We start from the raw sequence: 15,318 nt of genomic DNA on the forward strand, positions 1-15,318 counted from the left end.
AGAACCTTCTAGTGTCTAGTAGTAAAATATGTTCAAAAGTACATTGACATTTTAATTTACGCTTCTCTCATCCTCGGGGCACGCTCCCTAACCATCGGTGTGAAGTCTTGGGTTTCAAATTGATTGGTCTCCAGGGGGTTCACATTCGGATTCAATTTCCAGTTGTTGTGTCATTTTCCATCCCACCCCCTCCGCTTTGAACGAGTCTGTGCCCTTTAACAAGACTGAAGCTTCGCAGCTTTTTAGCCTCTTAAACATTTGAGACGAGAGAGCAATTACAGTCTGGTTCATAACTATACAGTAAAGAGGAGCTGTGCATGTGCTTTGGATTGAGGCGAACCACTGAATATTAGGGCCATGGTTTAATTTAATTCAGAGAACTCCCAAACTGGGAAAGTGTGCTGTTCTACGTAAACAGGAGAGCAATATTGATTATGAGATGAATAGGGATGGCGTGTTTTTACTGAACAGGAGATGACATTTACGTCCCAAGAGCGTGATCGATGGTCCAAAGAAAACAGTAGGATTTTAGAAAGACGTAAATCCTTTCAGGTCAGTGTGGACATCAAATGTGACCGGAAATGTTTGCAGGCTGGTGTCACTTCTGAAGCACAAGCAGTGGGTCTTGGCTATAATCACCTCCACTTTAATATTATGCAGCGTGAACTCATGCGTTTGATGGACAACAGCAGTGTAGTGTAATTAATCTATATTTACCAGTTTTGAATGTTAAATGATGTCTGTAAGAGATACTTTCTTTGATGGGTGAAAGGGCCTGGGTGTTATGGGTTTTCTACAAAACACGAGAACAAAATTTAATTAATTTTAGGCATCCATTCACATTACTGGCTGACTCAGTTTCCCTTTTCTCTACAACTTCCTGCCCTTTGTAACTCCTCTCACTCTCGCCCTGAAACCCTGACGATATAGAGATGTAGTTTGGGCCCATTTAGTTACATTTCTTAACCGCGGGAAACCCTAACTGCTCCCCTTAGGAAACAAGTGAAGCTTTGTTCTAATTAGGAAGCAAAAGGCTTCAATACAGACCTCACCCTGTGACCAACAAAATCAAGACTTTTCCCATCCAGACATTGATAAAGTGTAGGCATTTACCAATGTATACCTTGTATATCTGTTTCCAAAAGTTTTAATTGCATGCCATTTCTTTCAAAAAGGCAAAAAGAGGCTGTAAAAAGATTAATCAAATGCATCTCTTTTATTATTTTTACCATATAAATTAATGGGCAAACATCACTGAGAAACCAACTTTGCAAACAGGTTTTCTGTTTGGATGGTTTTCTGAAATATTGAGCAACCGTTCATCAGTCAGTATATGCTCAAGAACAATGGTTAACCTCCAATTTGTCCAAAATTGATAATTTTTTTCCCTGTGGAAGCAATGGAAATAATCTGGTTTTAGATTTATTAATTGAAAAGTTAATCTCTTCACATGCAAACTAAAGAGACAGTTGACTTGCTTATGAGATGAATGCTGTTTGTCGTCTTTTATTAGTCATATCAACCTATTGTCACTTTAGCCATATTGTACTAATCATCTTAGTTAATTCTTTAGTTAAGACTGAGGCATGGAGTGTTCTGATTTTGACTCTTCAGTGCCAGGTTATTGTTTGTAGGCTTCTGCTGCTAAAATATTTTTTTCATGACAGCGTTTTGTCCATCCATCCATCCATTTTCTGAGCCGCTTCTCCTCACTAGGGTCGCGGGCGTGCTGGAGCCTATGCCAGCTGTCATCGGGCAGGAGGCGGGGTACACCCCGAACTGGTTGCCAGCCAATCGCAGGGCACATACAAACAAACAACCATTCGCACTCACAGTCACACCTACGGGCAATTTAGAGTCTCCAATTAATGCATGTTTTTGGGATGTGGGAGGAAACCAGAGTGCCCGGAGAAAACCCACGCAGGCACGGGGAGAACATGCAAACTCCACACAGGCGGGGCCCCGCGGGGATTGAACCCGGGTCCTCAGAACTGTGAGGCTGACGCTCTAACCAGTCTCCCACCGTGCCGCCGACAGTGTTTTGTGTTCCTCCCATATTCTTTGAATTCATTTTGAATGTTGTTGTGTCTCCTCCTCTAGTGTCGCTGGACGTGCAGATCACACCCAGTCATGGTGAAATCAGTCTCGGGGAGTCCAAATTCTTCATGTGTGAAGGTAAGCTTAACAAGTTGTCCTGACACTGTAAATAACACTTTGGTGGACAATACACTTGAAACATTAACCAAAAATGAAATACAGTGTCTTTTTTCTTGTTTTCCGCACACTATCTACATGGGACTGGGGGAAACGGATCAGCAGAGATAATCGCTATTTATTGTATTGTTTGTTTTTGGTGAAAACAAGGTACAATGCACAACGTACCGTATTAGTGTAATTACCACCAATTTGTGTAATCGTACTGTAGTCTGTAAGGTTATGTAATTATCATTCAGCCTCTGTTGCTGAGTCACACGGCCGGCGGTGGTGGAGTGTGAGTTGCGACGCCCATAAAGCACAGGCTTCTGCGCATAAAAAAAGAGTGTATCATCAGTACTATTCAGTCCGGGGGAACTGATTGATTTTGCTTCACTACTTTGTACATACATACATACATACTCATTTTATTTTCACTGCTGCTCTCCAGTTATTGGAGGGGCAAAGCACATAGACTGGTTTGGGCCAAACGGTGAAAAGATAGAACCAACCAGACCGAACGTCATGGTGACCCGAAACGACGTAACGTCATCCATCCTGACGCTGTACCGAGCTGTGACGGAGAACGCCGGCACGTACAAGTGCGTCGCCACCAATGGAGATCAACAGGGAGAGTCAACGGTTAACATCAAAGTTTTCCGTACGTATTTTCCGCCCAAACTCAAAGCAGAAATAAACCCACACTGTTTATTAAATGTGTAGTATTGACTGCTCTAGGGCAACACATTACTCTTTTGATTTTTTTTTTTGCCTGATGATAAATTTTTCATCAATTCGATAAATGGTCGGAAGACCATTAGAAGGCTGCTTAATGATGCTGTCTGTTTTGCAGCTCCTGTGATGAATGTCTTATATTTTCCATGAATGCCATGCATCAGCACATGTCCATCAGACATGAGTTTCCCCGCTTTTCAACTCTTTCACTGTTTGTGTTATATTACATACAAAGCGGCCAGCCATGCGTATAACAAACAGGAGAACCTATTTACATAGTTTGATGCTTCGATCGTAAGTATTTGTATTCTTTTTTGAAAAGGAAAAATCTCAGCCGTGTATTAGAAAAGGGACCATCATAGCCAGACTGCCTCCTACCACAATGTCAGCCACTTTTCTCTAAGCAATTATTACTTCCACCTGGAGGCACAGACTGTTACAAAGCACACTTTTTATCTTTTTAATCAACGGAACGTCACCAGATAAGATTACACTCTGCAACATTTGACCCGAGTCAAGTGTTTAAGCTCGCCATAGTGCTTCCGTGCCACCCTTAAACGCCGTCAGTTGGTTAGTTTAGAATGGAAGTCCACTGCAGTAAATATAGTCAGCCAAAAGAACTTGATTAAATTACATGGCAGAGGAAAGCTGAGCAAACTAATTTTAAGTGGCGAAAATCCTTCTCAAAGAAGCTGGCAGACATAAAATTAGTTTAACATTGGCTTGTTTAAACAAAGGAGGATCTATAAGTTGTAAAGTGATTGGTAAAACAGACTAACACTGGGCCATTATGATCTATAAATGATAAATATCACCATCCACTTAAAAAAGAACACCTGGACCTATTGTTCCTACAGAGACATTAATAGTTAACTGTGGATCTCATTTAAACTTTGTTGTGAACTAAAACAGCAGCACCTACAGAGGCACACATACAGTGTCTCCGAGACTTATTAAAGTTTAAAGTAAAAGACAATTATAAGTTCCCTGTGCAGCAGTACTGAGCTTACGTTATGTGGAGACTGTCTTTAATGGCGATTAGCAACAATTAACCAAAAACCTACCAAGGCACTTAGTCCCTCATATAAATTAAAGTGTGGACAATTAAGAGTTCCATGCACAGTATTAAAATGTTGAGACAGCGTCATTAACGACTTGTAGGGTGTCAGTGGGCTCTGGTGTGACTGCTCAACAATGTTGTCTGCATCCATGCAACATTATATTGTATATTTGTTTATTTTCACCATAGGTCTTTTTTGTTTTGTTTTTAACGCCAGTTTCACTTGACAGAAATTGTAAAATTGTTCCCAAAATGTCTGTCTCCATCTGCATCTAATTTTGCTTAAAAGCGATATACAGTATGTTAAACCAATGAATACAAATAAAATCCTCAACAATGAGACTTGATGAGCATAATTACACTAACTGGCTATTTTTTCAGAGAGAATCACCTTCACGAATGCGCCGTCGCCGCAAGAGTTTACGGAAGGAGACACCGCAGTCATCGTATGTGATGTCATCAGTTCCCCTCCACCCACCATCCTCTGGAAATACAAAGGAGCTAGAATTCAGATGGAAAAAGACGGTAAGATGGCAATCAAATGAACTCAAGAATATAATTGAAATTCAAAGCGGTGTTCATCATTGTCGGGCTGCAGGAGTTATTACATTTTGGGACCACTAGTTTGAAAATTGAAGTGGTGCATCGATGGAAGCACCTCTCCATTATGCAAAATGAGGATTTGGTCAAATTTGCTTTTAGCCCAACATGGGATACATATTATGTCTGAAATGAGATATGTATTTCATCAAATGGTACAATGTGACTGGAAAATACGGGGTTCTTATGGCAGGGGGAAAACAGCTAACTGCAAAGACTAATTTCCATTGTTCTGGTTTACACAATGCTGTACATTCATGATTGGGCGGGAAGGTACAGATCATTTGATTGGCTCCAACAAGCAATTTCAAAATCAAAGTAGGTGGCGCTATATGTATAGCAAAATATTTTCATACAGCTGTGTTGAGAGCCTGACTATTATAAAATGTGAAGTTTGAGATTTTTTGGAGCTTGTAAAGGGAAGTTAAGCATTTCCTTTTTTGTGGCAAAGGATATTTAACATGCAAAATTTGATTCCCCATCATATAGTATGGCGAAATAAAAAGCTTTTAACAACTTTGAATGTCCTAGGTCCTGAGATGGTACAGACCAAGTCTGAAGGCAATTGAAGGCAATGAAACCTGTAGGACAAGTTTGCGAAAGTATGACCACTGTGAATGTGCGAAAATATGCCAAAATTGTACATTCCAACTCACTTCCTTTTAAAATGGGATATGGCTTCTGCTGACTTTTTTTGTACGTCTCGGGTGCTACACGTCCCTCCCAATTTTCGTAGGCCTAGGCCAAACTTACCGCAGATAGTGCTCAGGGGGTGCTACAGAACAATTGTTGTGTAATCGTGTATGACAATGTTAAAATTTTTCACCTGGCCCGATGTGCGTCTATGCCAATTTTGTCAGAATTGGTGCATGTTGAGGCCCTCAAAAATGCAATCTATTGGGGAGAGTAATAATAATAATTTCTACAGTTACAAAAGGGACCTTACAGCGGTTGCTGCTCAGGCCCAAAAAATATAAGCTCTTCTTGAAATGTAACTTCTTTTAAGGTAAACGCCTAAAAATATGAAGCCTAAAGTGGAATGCAAATTGGAAATAATGATTATGATTTAAAAAGCCGAGACAAGTATGGTGCCTGGTCAGAATACAATCCCATGATTATAAAAATGCAAATGTACTGGTAATGGGTTAGTGACTGTGTCCCTTTTTCACTCTCACTTTTATTCACGAAGTAGGAGGTAAAAATTAATTTGTTTTTGAATGTGAAAATACTGTTGACCCCGAGCAATATCACAGTGTATTGAATTGTCGCTGGCACATCATAACACAAGCTCGCGCGGGGGCAGTAACAGTGTTTTGAATCATCACGATTGACTTTATTAGATCAACATTTCATCTCAAACTCTGGTTGTTTTCTTTAAGGATATATTTTAGTATGTACAGTATGTGGCGCATTAATAATGAATTGCTCCTACAGTGGTGCATCTGAATATGTACACAGTTCCGTCGATGTCCATGTTACTCTAATATTCTAATCTTTGGGAAATAATATAAAGGGAATATATTAGGTCCAGTAACACTATAGGTGAGATTTTTCAAGTAACATTTTAACATGAAAAAAATTTGCGACTGTATAAAACAAATATATGTTCAACATGGCATCTGCTTGGTAAAATAAGTCATTTGTGTATGTACGTGCGGCACGGTGGGCGACTGGTTAGAGCGTCAGCCTCACAGTTCTGAGGACTCGGGTTCAATCCCTGGCCCCGCCTGTGTGGAGTTTGCATGTTCTCCCCGTGCCTGCGTGGGTTTTCTCCGGGCACTCCGGTTTACTCCCACATCCCAAAAACATGCATTAATTGGAGACTCTAAATTGCCCGTAGGTGTGAATGTGAGTGCGCATGGTTGTTTGTTTATATGTGCCCTGCGATTGGCTGGCAACCAGTTCAGGGTGTACCCCGCCTCCTGCCCGATGACAGCTGGGATAGCACGCCCGCGACCCTAGTGAGGAGAAGCGGCTCAGAAAATGGATTCATGGATGTATGTATGTGTATATTTTACGACTGGGTGGTACAGTGCTGAAGTGGTTGGCACATCTGCCTCACATTTCTGAGGTTTGGGGTTGGAGCTGCGGCCATACTGAGTGAAGTTTGCATGTTCTTTCTGTGCTTGCGTGGGTTTTCTGGGGGTATTCCAGCATTTTCCACACATAAAAAAAAACATGCACATCAGGTTAATTGAAGATGCTAAATCAGTGGCGGGCCCCCTTCTGGAGCCAGCTCTGGAGGTGGGGCTCGAAGGCAGGCGCCTGGTGGCCGGGCCTGCACCCATGGGGCCGGGCCGGGCACAGCCGAAAGGGTAACGTGGGTCCCCCTTCCCATGGATTCACCACCTGTGAGAGGGGCCATAGGGTTCGGGTGCAGTGTGAGCTGGGCAGTGGCGATCCGAGCCCCGGCTACAGAAGCTGGCTCTAGGGACGTGGAATGTCACCTCTCTGGCAGGCAAGGAGCCTGATTGTGTGTGTGAGGTCGAGAAGTTCCGACTAGATATAGTCGGACACTCCTCCACACACAGCTTGGGCTCTGGTACCAGCCCTCTCGAGAAGGGTTGGACTCTCTTTCACTCTGGAGTTGCCCATGGTGAGTGGCGCCAAGCAGGTGAGGGTATACTTATTGCCCCCTGACTCGGCGCCTGTACGTTGGGGTTCACCCCGGTGGACGAGAGGGAAGCCTCCCTCCGCCTTCGGGTGGGGGGACGGGTCCTGACTGTTGTTTGTGCCTATGCACCAAAGAGCAGTTCAGAGTACCCACTCTTTTTGAGTCCTTGGAAAGGTGCTGGAGAGCGCTCCCGCTGGGGACTCCATCGTTCTGCTGGGGGACTTCAATGCTCACACGGGCAGTGGCAGTGAGAACTGGAAGGGCCGTGATTGGGAGGAATCTGCTGAGCTCGACTCGGGACGTTGTGAGTCGGTGGGGAGAATACTTCGAAGACCTCCTCAACTGCACCGACACGGCTTCCCATGAGGAAGCAGAGTCTGGGTTCTCTGAGGCGGGCTCTCCTATCTCTGGGGTTGAGGTCACCGAGGTGGTTAAAAAGCTCCTTGGTGGCAAGGCCCCTGGGGTGGATGAGATTCGCCCGGAGTTCCTAAAGGCTCTGAATGTTGTGGGGCTGTGCTGGTTGACACGCCTCTGCAACATCGCATGGACATCGGGGAGAGTGCCTCTGGATTGGCAGACTGGGGTGGTGGTCCACCTTTTTAAGAAGGGGGACCGGAGGGTGTGTTCCAACTACAGGGGGATCACACTCCTCAGCCTCCCTGGTAAGGTCTATTCAGGGGTGCTGGAGAGGAGGGTCTGTCGGGAAGTCGAATCTCAGATTCAGGAGGAGCAGTGTGTTTTTCGTTCTGGCCGTGGAACAGTGGACCAGCTCTACACCCTCGGCAGGGTCCTCGAGGGTCCATGGGAGTTCGCCCAACCAGTCTACATGTGTTTTGTGGACTTGGAGAAGGCGTTCGACCGTGTCCCTCGGGGAGTCCTTGTGGGGGGTGCTTCGGGAGGCTGTTCGGTCCCTGTACGACCGGTGTCAGAACTTGGTCCGCATTGCCGGGAGTAAGTCGGACTCGTTTCCGGTGAGGGTTGGATTGCGCCAAGGCTGCCCTTTGTCACCGATTCTGTTCATAACTTTTATGGACAGAATTTCTCGGCACAGCCGAGGTGTAGAGGGGGTCCGGTTTGGTGGCCTCAGAATTGCATCTCTGCTTTTTGCATATGATGTGGTTCTGTTCGCTTCATCAGGCCGTGATCTCCAATTCTCACTGGAGCAGTTCGCAGCCGAGTGAAGCGGCTGGGATGAGAATCAGCACTTCCAAATCTGAGACCATGGTCCTCAGTCGGAAAAGGGTGGTGTGCCCTCTCCGGGTCGGGGATGAGATCTTGGCCCAGGTGGAGGAATTCAAGTATCTTGGGGTCTTGTTCACAAGTGAGGGAAGAATGGAACGGGAGATCGACAGACGGATCGGTGCAGCGTCTGCAGTGATGCGGACTTTGTATCGGTCCGTTGTGGTTAAGAAGGAGCTAAGCCGAAAGGCGCACCTCTTGATTTACCGGTCGATCTACGTTCCTACCCTCACCTATGGTCACGAGCTGTGGGTCGTGACCAAAAGAACAAGATCCCGGATACAAGCGACCGAAATGAGTTTCCTCTGCAGGGTGTCCCGGCTCTCCCTTAGAGATAGGGTGAGAAGCTCAGTCATCTGGGAGGATCTCAGAGAGGAGCCAGATGAGGGGGCTGGGGCATCTGATCCGGATGCCTCCCGGACGACTCCCTGGTAAGGTGTTCCGGGCATGTCCCACCGGGAGCAGACCCTGGGGACGACCCAGGACACGCTGGAGAGAGTACGTCTCTCGGCTGGCCTGGGAACGCCTCGGGATCCCCTTGGAAGAGCTGGAGGAAGTGGCTGGGGAGAGGGAAGTCTGGGCGTCCCTGCTAAAGCTACTGCCCCCGCAACCCGACCTCGGATAAACGGTAGAAAATGGATTGATAAATCAGTGGTGTCCAAACTTTGGTCTGGGGGCTATCTGCGGCCCGTCATCCATTTATTAGCGGCCCACGGGATAGAATAAAATGAACATTTGACATTTGGCCCGTGTGGTTTGCCTGCATTGTACTATGGTACTTACTTTTCTACAATTGTTGGCAAGGCATGAGAAGAGAAGAAGTTCGTTCTCACTTCCTTGTTTTCAACCAATCACACATTTGGTAAGATATGACACCAAGGTCAACTTGGTACAGAATGCTCCTGTTTTGGTTCTAAATGTGGAGATGTGATCTGGCCACTGGCCACCCTAAAATCCTGAAAAATCATTGACTTTTTGCTTTAGTGTCATTTTTTTTTTTTTTTTTTTTTAAATACACAGTATATATACAAATAAATGCATTGTAACTTTGCGGCACGGTGGCACGGCGGTCCTCAGAACTGTGAGGCAGTTCTGAGAACCCGGGTTAAAATCCGGCCTCATCTGTGTGGAGTTTGCATGTTCCTGTGTGGGTTTTCTTCAGATCCTCCGGTTTCCTCCCACATCTCAAAAACATGCATTGTTGGTTAATTGAAGACTCGAAATTGCTTCGAGTTGTGAATGTGAGTGCAAATGGTTGTATGTTTATATGTGCCCTGCGATTGGCTGGCGACCAGTTCATGGTGTACCCCGCCTCTCGCCCAGACTCAGCTGGGATAGGCTCTAGCACGCCCACGACCCTAGTGAGGATAAACGGTGTGGAAAATGAATGAATGAATGAATATCGTAACTTTGCATAGCTTTAACTACACTGATGTGTTGTTTTAGTATGTTACATAAATAAAAGATGTCAAAGTGGCCCTTGCCTTCTTCGATTTTTATGTATGTGGCCCTTGGAAGAAAAGTTTGGACACCCCTGCTCTAAATTGTCCTTCAGTGTGAATGTGAATGGTTGTTTGTCTGTGTGCTCTACAATTGACTGGCGACCAGTTCAGGGTGCACCCTGCCTCCCCCCAAAGTTAGCTGGGATAGGTTCCAGCTCACCCTTGACCCTTGTGAGGATAAGCGGTACAAAAAGTGGATAGATGAATGGATTTGACTAGTTTTGGGGATTTCCCCTGTATTAAATATTTCCATCGAGTTGAGCTTGTGCGTTAATGCAGTTTCTCAACCTTTATGAAGCCAAGGCCCATATTTTACATTAGAAGACTCTCACACTACCCAAAATAAGTCCCAAAACTTGATTGAAATAATGCTGATCTAAACTCAATTTACTAACAAATTTATACACTCAGTGTGAAATCTGGGCTTGTTCAGTTGAACAGAAAACTATTATTCTGTTGTATCAAATGGGAACAGGTGGTTAGATAGGTAATTTGTACCTTCTGCCATTTAGTGGAAGAGCATTTAATTGTTCTAACCGCCACTATAAGTCACTGACACAGTAGATGAACAAACTACATTACATAGGAAATAATACCAATTAACTGAAATTTTATTATTTATCCTAACACACCAGATCATCTCTCAATGTGTCCCAATGAGATGCCAAACAGACAGATATGAATGATGACAGCTCTAATATGTCAGACACCACTTAAACAACCATTCTGCAAGTTTTGCACAATCACAGCTCTTTTGCATGACTTGACAATCCCTCACAATGCTTTTATCTTCCCTATCAAGTTCGCTTTAAGGTGCTGAGCAACAACCACCTTCAAATCCGTGGCATAAAGAAGACGGACGAGGGCTCGTACACATGTGAGGGACGCCTGATGGCCCGCGGCGAGATTGATTTACGGGTTATCACGGTCGTCGTAAATGGTTAGCAGAGCTTTCTCGACTGTATTGTTGTCTTCCTATTTGTGCTTTTGTGTGTGCGTGTACACTTAGAGTAGTGATTTCCAACCTTTATGGAGCCAAGGCACATATTTTACAATTGAAAAATCTCATGGTACACCAACAAACAAAAATGTCACAAAAAGTGGAAACATTAATTACTGTATGTACTTCCTGCCATCTTATAGAAGAGCAGTTATTTGTTCTGTCTGTCACTCTGCCTCACTGGCATAAATAGATGACTAAAGATACATTATTTCTTGGAAATAAATAATCTTTTGAGCAATTAAGTAAACTTTTTATAATTTTCCACGGCATACCTGAAGAGCACTCTCGGCACACTTATGTGCCCTGGCACACTGGTTAGGAATCACTGACTTAGAGGCTCAAAACGTGACTGTGGAAACAGTTGCCCATAGCAACTGGGGAACACGAAGCACTCATACTAATGACGTGTGTCTGCTCCCGAGTTCTGAGCCTATGGGACAATGTGTGCCTAAAATGTGTTCTGTTTTTGATGGTGTTTTACATCCTGTTTTTATTAGTGAAGCGACGACATAACATCGATCGACCTTGTGTGTGTGTATGTGCTTCTGTGTCTGTGTGTGTCTCAGTCCTCCCGACCATCAGGGTATGGCAGTCAGAGGTGAACGCCACAGCAGATGTGGGCCAATCTGCCATGTTGACCTGTGCAGTCGATGGTTATCCTGAACCCATGGTGACCTGGACAAGGTAAGAAGTGTTTTTTTTTTCATCCAAGGAGAAAAATATGACTGACGTGACTTAAGTGTTTCAGCTCGGCATAAATTCTAATAGATTCTGATGAAAATATATTGTTGTTAGACGCCGTGTGCCATTTAGTCACCAGATGGATCATCCACTTAAGATAAATAAAGAGCCCTTTCCTTTCCCTTCAGGAAAAAAACCAAGTAGTAACAGTAACAACCTCAGTTCCATTCAATCCATTTTCTTTGGAGATTGTCCTCATTCGTGTCCCACGTAAGCTAGAGCCTGTACCACCTGACTTTGGGCGAGAGGTGAAGTGTGCCCTGGACAATGGATAAATAGACATTAGACATCTAATGACACTCACATTCACACCTACAGACAATTTAGTCCTCAATGAAAATGAACTTAACATGCATGGTTTTGGATGTGAGAGGGAGAAAACGTACACAAGCAAGGGGAGGACATGCAAACTCAATGCAGAAAGGCTGGAGTCGAAACGCGATTCCGCAACCTTCGTTTATAAATGCTACTGTTCACACTAAGATTTAATCATTAACTAGGCTTTACACGATCAGGATTTTTGGGGCCGATCACCGATCAGCGACTTTAAAAGACCAATACCGATCACCAATCCTATCAAAAGATGGAGCAATGTGTCTATTTAAATGACTTGTTCATTTACTGTATATACTTGTGTACTGTATACTGAGTATCTTCAAAAGTACATACTTGGCAAATAAAGATGATTCTGATTCTGATATCATTTTAGACAAAAGGTAAAACATTAATGACCTTTAGGGGGGATTCAAAGATTTGCCACTGACATAAGTTTAAGTTTTCCGTCATGTCAAACCAACATTACAACATGACAGAAATAATGGGTGCTAACATAGTGTAATTAAATTACTTCGCACAAACGGAAACTTTAGAGCATGATTCGACAGAACACTGGGATGTTTACGTACAACCGTTAGTGTGAGCACTAGGTCGCAAGGCTATAGAACGTTTTGTTGCCTGCTTTCAAGCTGTATCGTTTTAAAAGTATGTGAACATACATCAACCAATCCGTGAATGAACATCCTCTCTTGAGCATCGGTGATGACCACCACGTTTTTCCTTATTTTACAATTTTTTCTCTCCCCACACAATAAATATGCGCGAGCTATTCTTGTTGTCGTCACCATGGTAACAAGTGTATCCGGTCGCGTTTGTGTTGACAAGATAAAGCCCAGTGTTCGTAAAAGACGGGATATAGTGGTATCAGAATACAAGACTTTATTGCAGTCGTCTGACAGTACAATCGTGAAAGACCAAATTTGTCTTGTAGTCTGATCCAGGTTATTACGGGTTGTTTGTCTCAGACATGTTTTAAAAAAAAAAAAAAAAAAACTTTATTGGCGGTCAGATATTTACTAGACTTTACACCGATGTGATCGACTTGATCGGTATCGGCCGATAATTATCGTTTTATGCTGATCGGCTTTAATGTCGTAATTTGCCGATCCGATCAATGACGTCATTGATCGGCTCCGCAAAAGACATTGACTCCGCGTCGCCATCATGTACTGTGCAACCCCAATTCCAATGAAGTTGGTACGTTGTGTTAAACATAAATAAAAACAGAATACAATGATTTGCAAATCATGTTCGACCTATATTTAATTGAATACACTACAAAGACAAGATATTTAATGTTCAAACTGATCAACTTTATTGTTTTTAGCAAATAATCATTAACTTAGAATTTTATGGCTGCAACACGTTCCAAAAAAGCTGGGACAGAGTCATGTTTACCACTGTGTTACATCACCTTTTCTTTTAACAACATTCAATAAACGTTTGGAAACTGAGGACACTAATTGTTGAAGCTTTGTCGTTGGAATTCGTTCTCATTCTTGCTTGATTTACAGCTTCAGCTGTTCAACATTCCGGGGTCTCCGTTTTCATATTTTACGCTTCATAATGCACCTCACATTTTCAATGGGAGAGAGGTCTGGACTGGAGGCAGGCCAGTCTAGTACCTGCACTCTTTTACTACGAAGCCACGCGGTTGTAACACGTGCAGAATGTGGTTTGGCATTGTCTTGCTGAAATAAGCAGGGGCGTCCATGAAAAAGATGTTGCTTGGATGGCAGCATATGTTTCTCCAAAACCTGTATGTACCTTTCAGCATTAATGGTGCCTTCACATATGTGTAAGTTACCCATGTCATTGGCACTAACACAGCCCCATACCATCACAGATGCTGGCTTTTGAACTTTGGGTCCATAACAGTCCGGATGGTTCTTTTCCTCTTTGGCCCGGAGGACACGACGTCCACAATTTCCAAAAACAATTTGAAATGTGGACTCGTCGGACCACAGAACACTTTTCCATGTATCAGTCCATCTTAGATGAGCTCGGGCCCAGAGAAGCCGGCGGCATTTCTGGGTGTTGTTGATAAATGGCTTTTGCTTTGCATAGTAGAGTTTCAAGTTGCACTTACAGATGTAGCGCCGAACTGTATTTATTGACATTGGTTTTCTGAAGTGTTCCTGAGCCCATGTGGTGATATCCTTTACACATTGATGTCGGTTTTTGATGCAGTGCCGCCTGAGGGATCGAAGGTCTCGGCATTCAATGTTGGTTTTCGGCCTTGCCGCTTACATGCAGTAATTTCTCCAGATTCCCTGAAATTTTTTATGATATTATGGACCATAGATGATGAAATCCCTAAATTCGTTGCAATTGTACGTTGAGGAACATTGTCCTTAAACTGTTCGATCATTTTCTCACGCACCTGTTCACAAAGAGGTGAACCTCGCCCCATCTTTGCTCTTGAATGACTGAGCAATTCAGGGAAACTCATTTTATTCCCAATCGTGGCACCCACCTGTTCCCAATTAGCCTGTTCACCTGTGCGATGGAACATGTTGCAGCCATAACATTCTAAGTTAATGATTATTTGCTAAAAACAATAAAGTTTATCAGTTTGAACATTAAATATCTTGTCTTTGTAGTGTATTCAATTAAATATAGGTTGAACATGATTTGCAAATGATTTTATTCATGTTTAACACAATGTCCCAACTTCATTGGAATTGTATATTTGAGTCCAAAAACTAGTTTATTTTTAGCCTTTTCGCGTCTTTTGACGTAGTACTTTAAATATCTGACCGCCAATAAATTTATTTAAAAAAAATAAAATAAAAATGTCGGCGGTGTGGGACAGACAACATGTCTGAGAAAGATAACACTTAATGCCTGAATCAGACTACAAGACAAATTTGCTCTATGTCAGACTACTGCAATAAAATCTGGGGATTCCGATACTACCGCATCCCGTCTTTTATGATCACTTACTTTATCTTGTCAACTCGAATGCGACTGGATATACTCGTTACCATGGCGACGACAACAACAATGGATCGCGTCGTGTGTATCATAAGAACAAAATGGGGGGAAACGTGCTGGTGGTCACCGGTGCTTGGGAGAGGACTTTAATTCAAGGATTGCTTGACGTATGTTCACGTACTTTTAATACGATACCGCTCGCAAGCAGGCAACAAAACATTATGTAGCTTTTGGTTGTATGTAAAGATGCTGGCGTTCTGTTGAATCATGCTCTAACGTTTCGGTGTGTGTGAAGTAATTTAATTACAATAAAGTAATTTAATTACAGTAAGTTAGCACGCATTATTTCTGTCATGTT

General features: G+C 43.3%; 1 protein-coding gene across 8 annotated transcripts in view; it reads left to right on the forward strand.

Moving 5' to 3' along the window:
* ncam1b (neural cell adhesion molecule 1b) overlaps positions 1–15,318 on the forward strand; it is a 116,141-nt gene that overhangs the window by 41,802 nt on the left and 59,021 nt on the right. For all 8 annotated transcript variants that reach the window (XM_061682678.1, XM_061682683.1, XM_061682679.1 and 5 more), the window contains exons 2-6: positions 2,101–2,175; positions 2,645–2,854; positions 4,370–4,513; positions 10,746–10,883; positions 11,513–11,630. In XM_061682678.1, coding sequence (XP_061538662.1) covers positions 2,101–2,175; positions 2,645–2,854; positions 4,370–4,513; positions 10,746–10,883; positions 11,513–11,630 — 685 coding nt within the window. The remainder of the gene's footprint in view (positions 1–2,100; positions 2,176–2,644; positions 2,855–4,369; positions 4,514–10,745; positions 10,884–11,512; positions 11,631–15,318) is intronic.

The sequence above is a fragment of the Phycodurus eques genome, chromosome 7 (genome assembly GCF_024500275.1).
Source record: "Phycodurus eques isolate BA_2022a chromosome 7, UOR_Pequ_1.1, whole genome shotgun sequence".
NCBI classification, from domain to species: domain Eukaryota; kingdom Metazoa; phylum Chordata; class Actinopteri; order Syngnathiformes; family Syngnathidae; genus Phycodurus; species Phycodurus eques.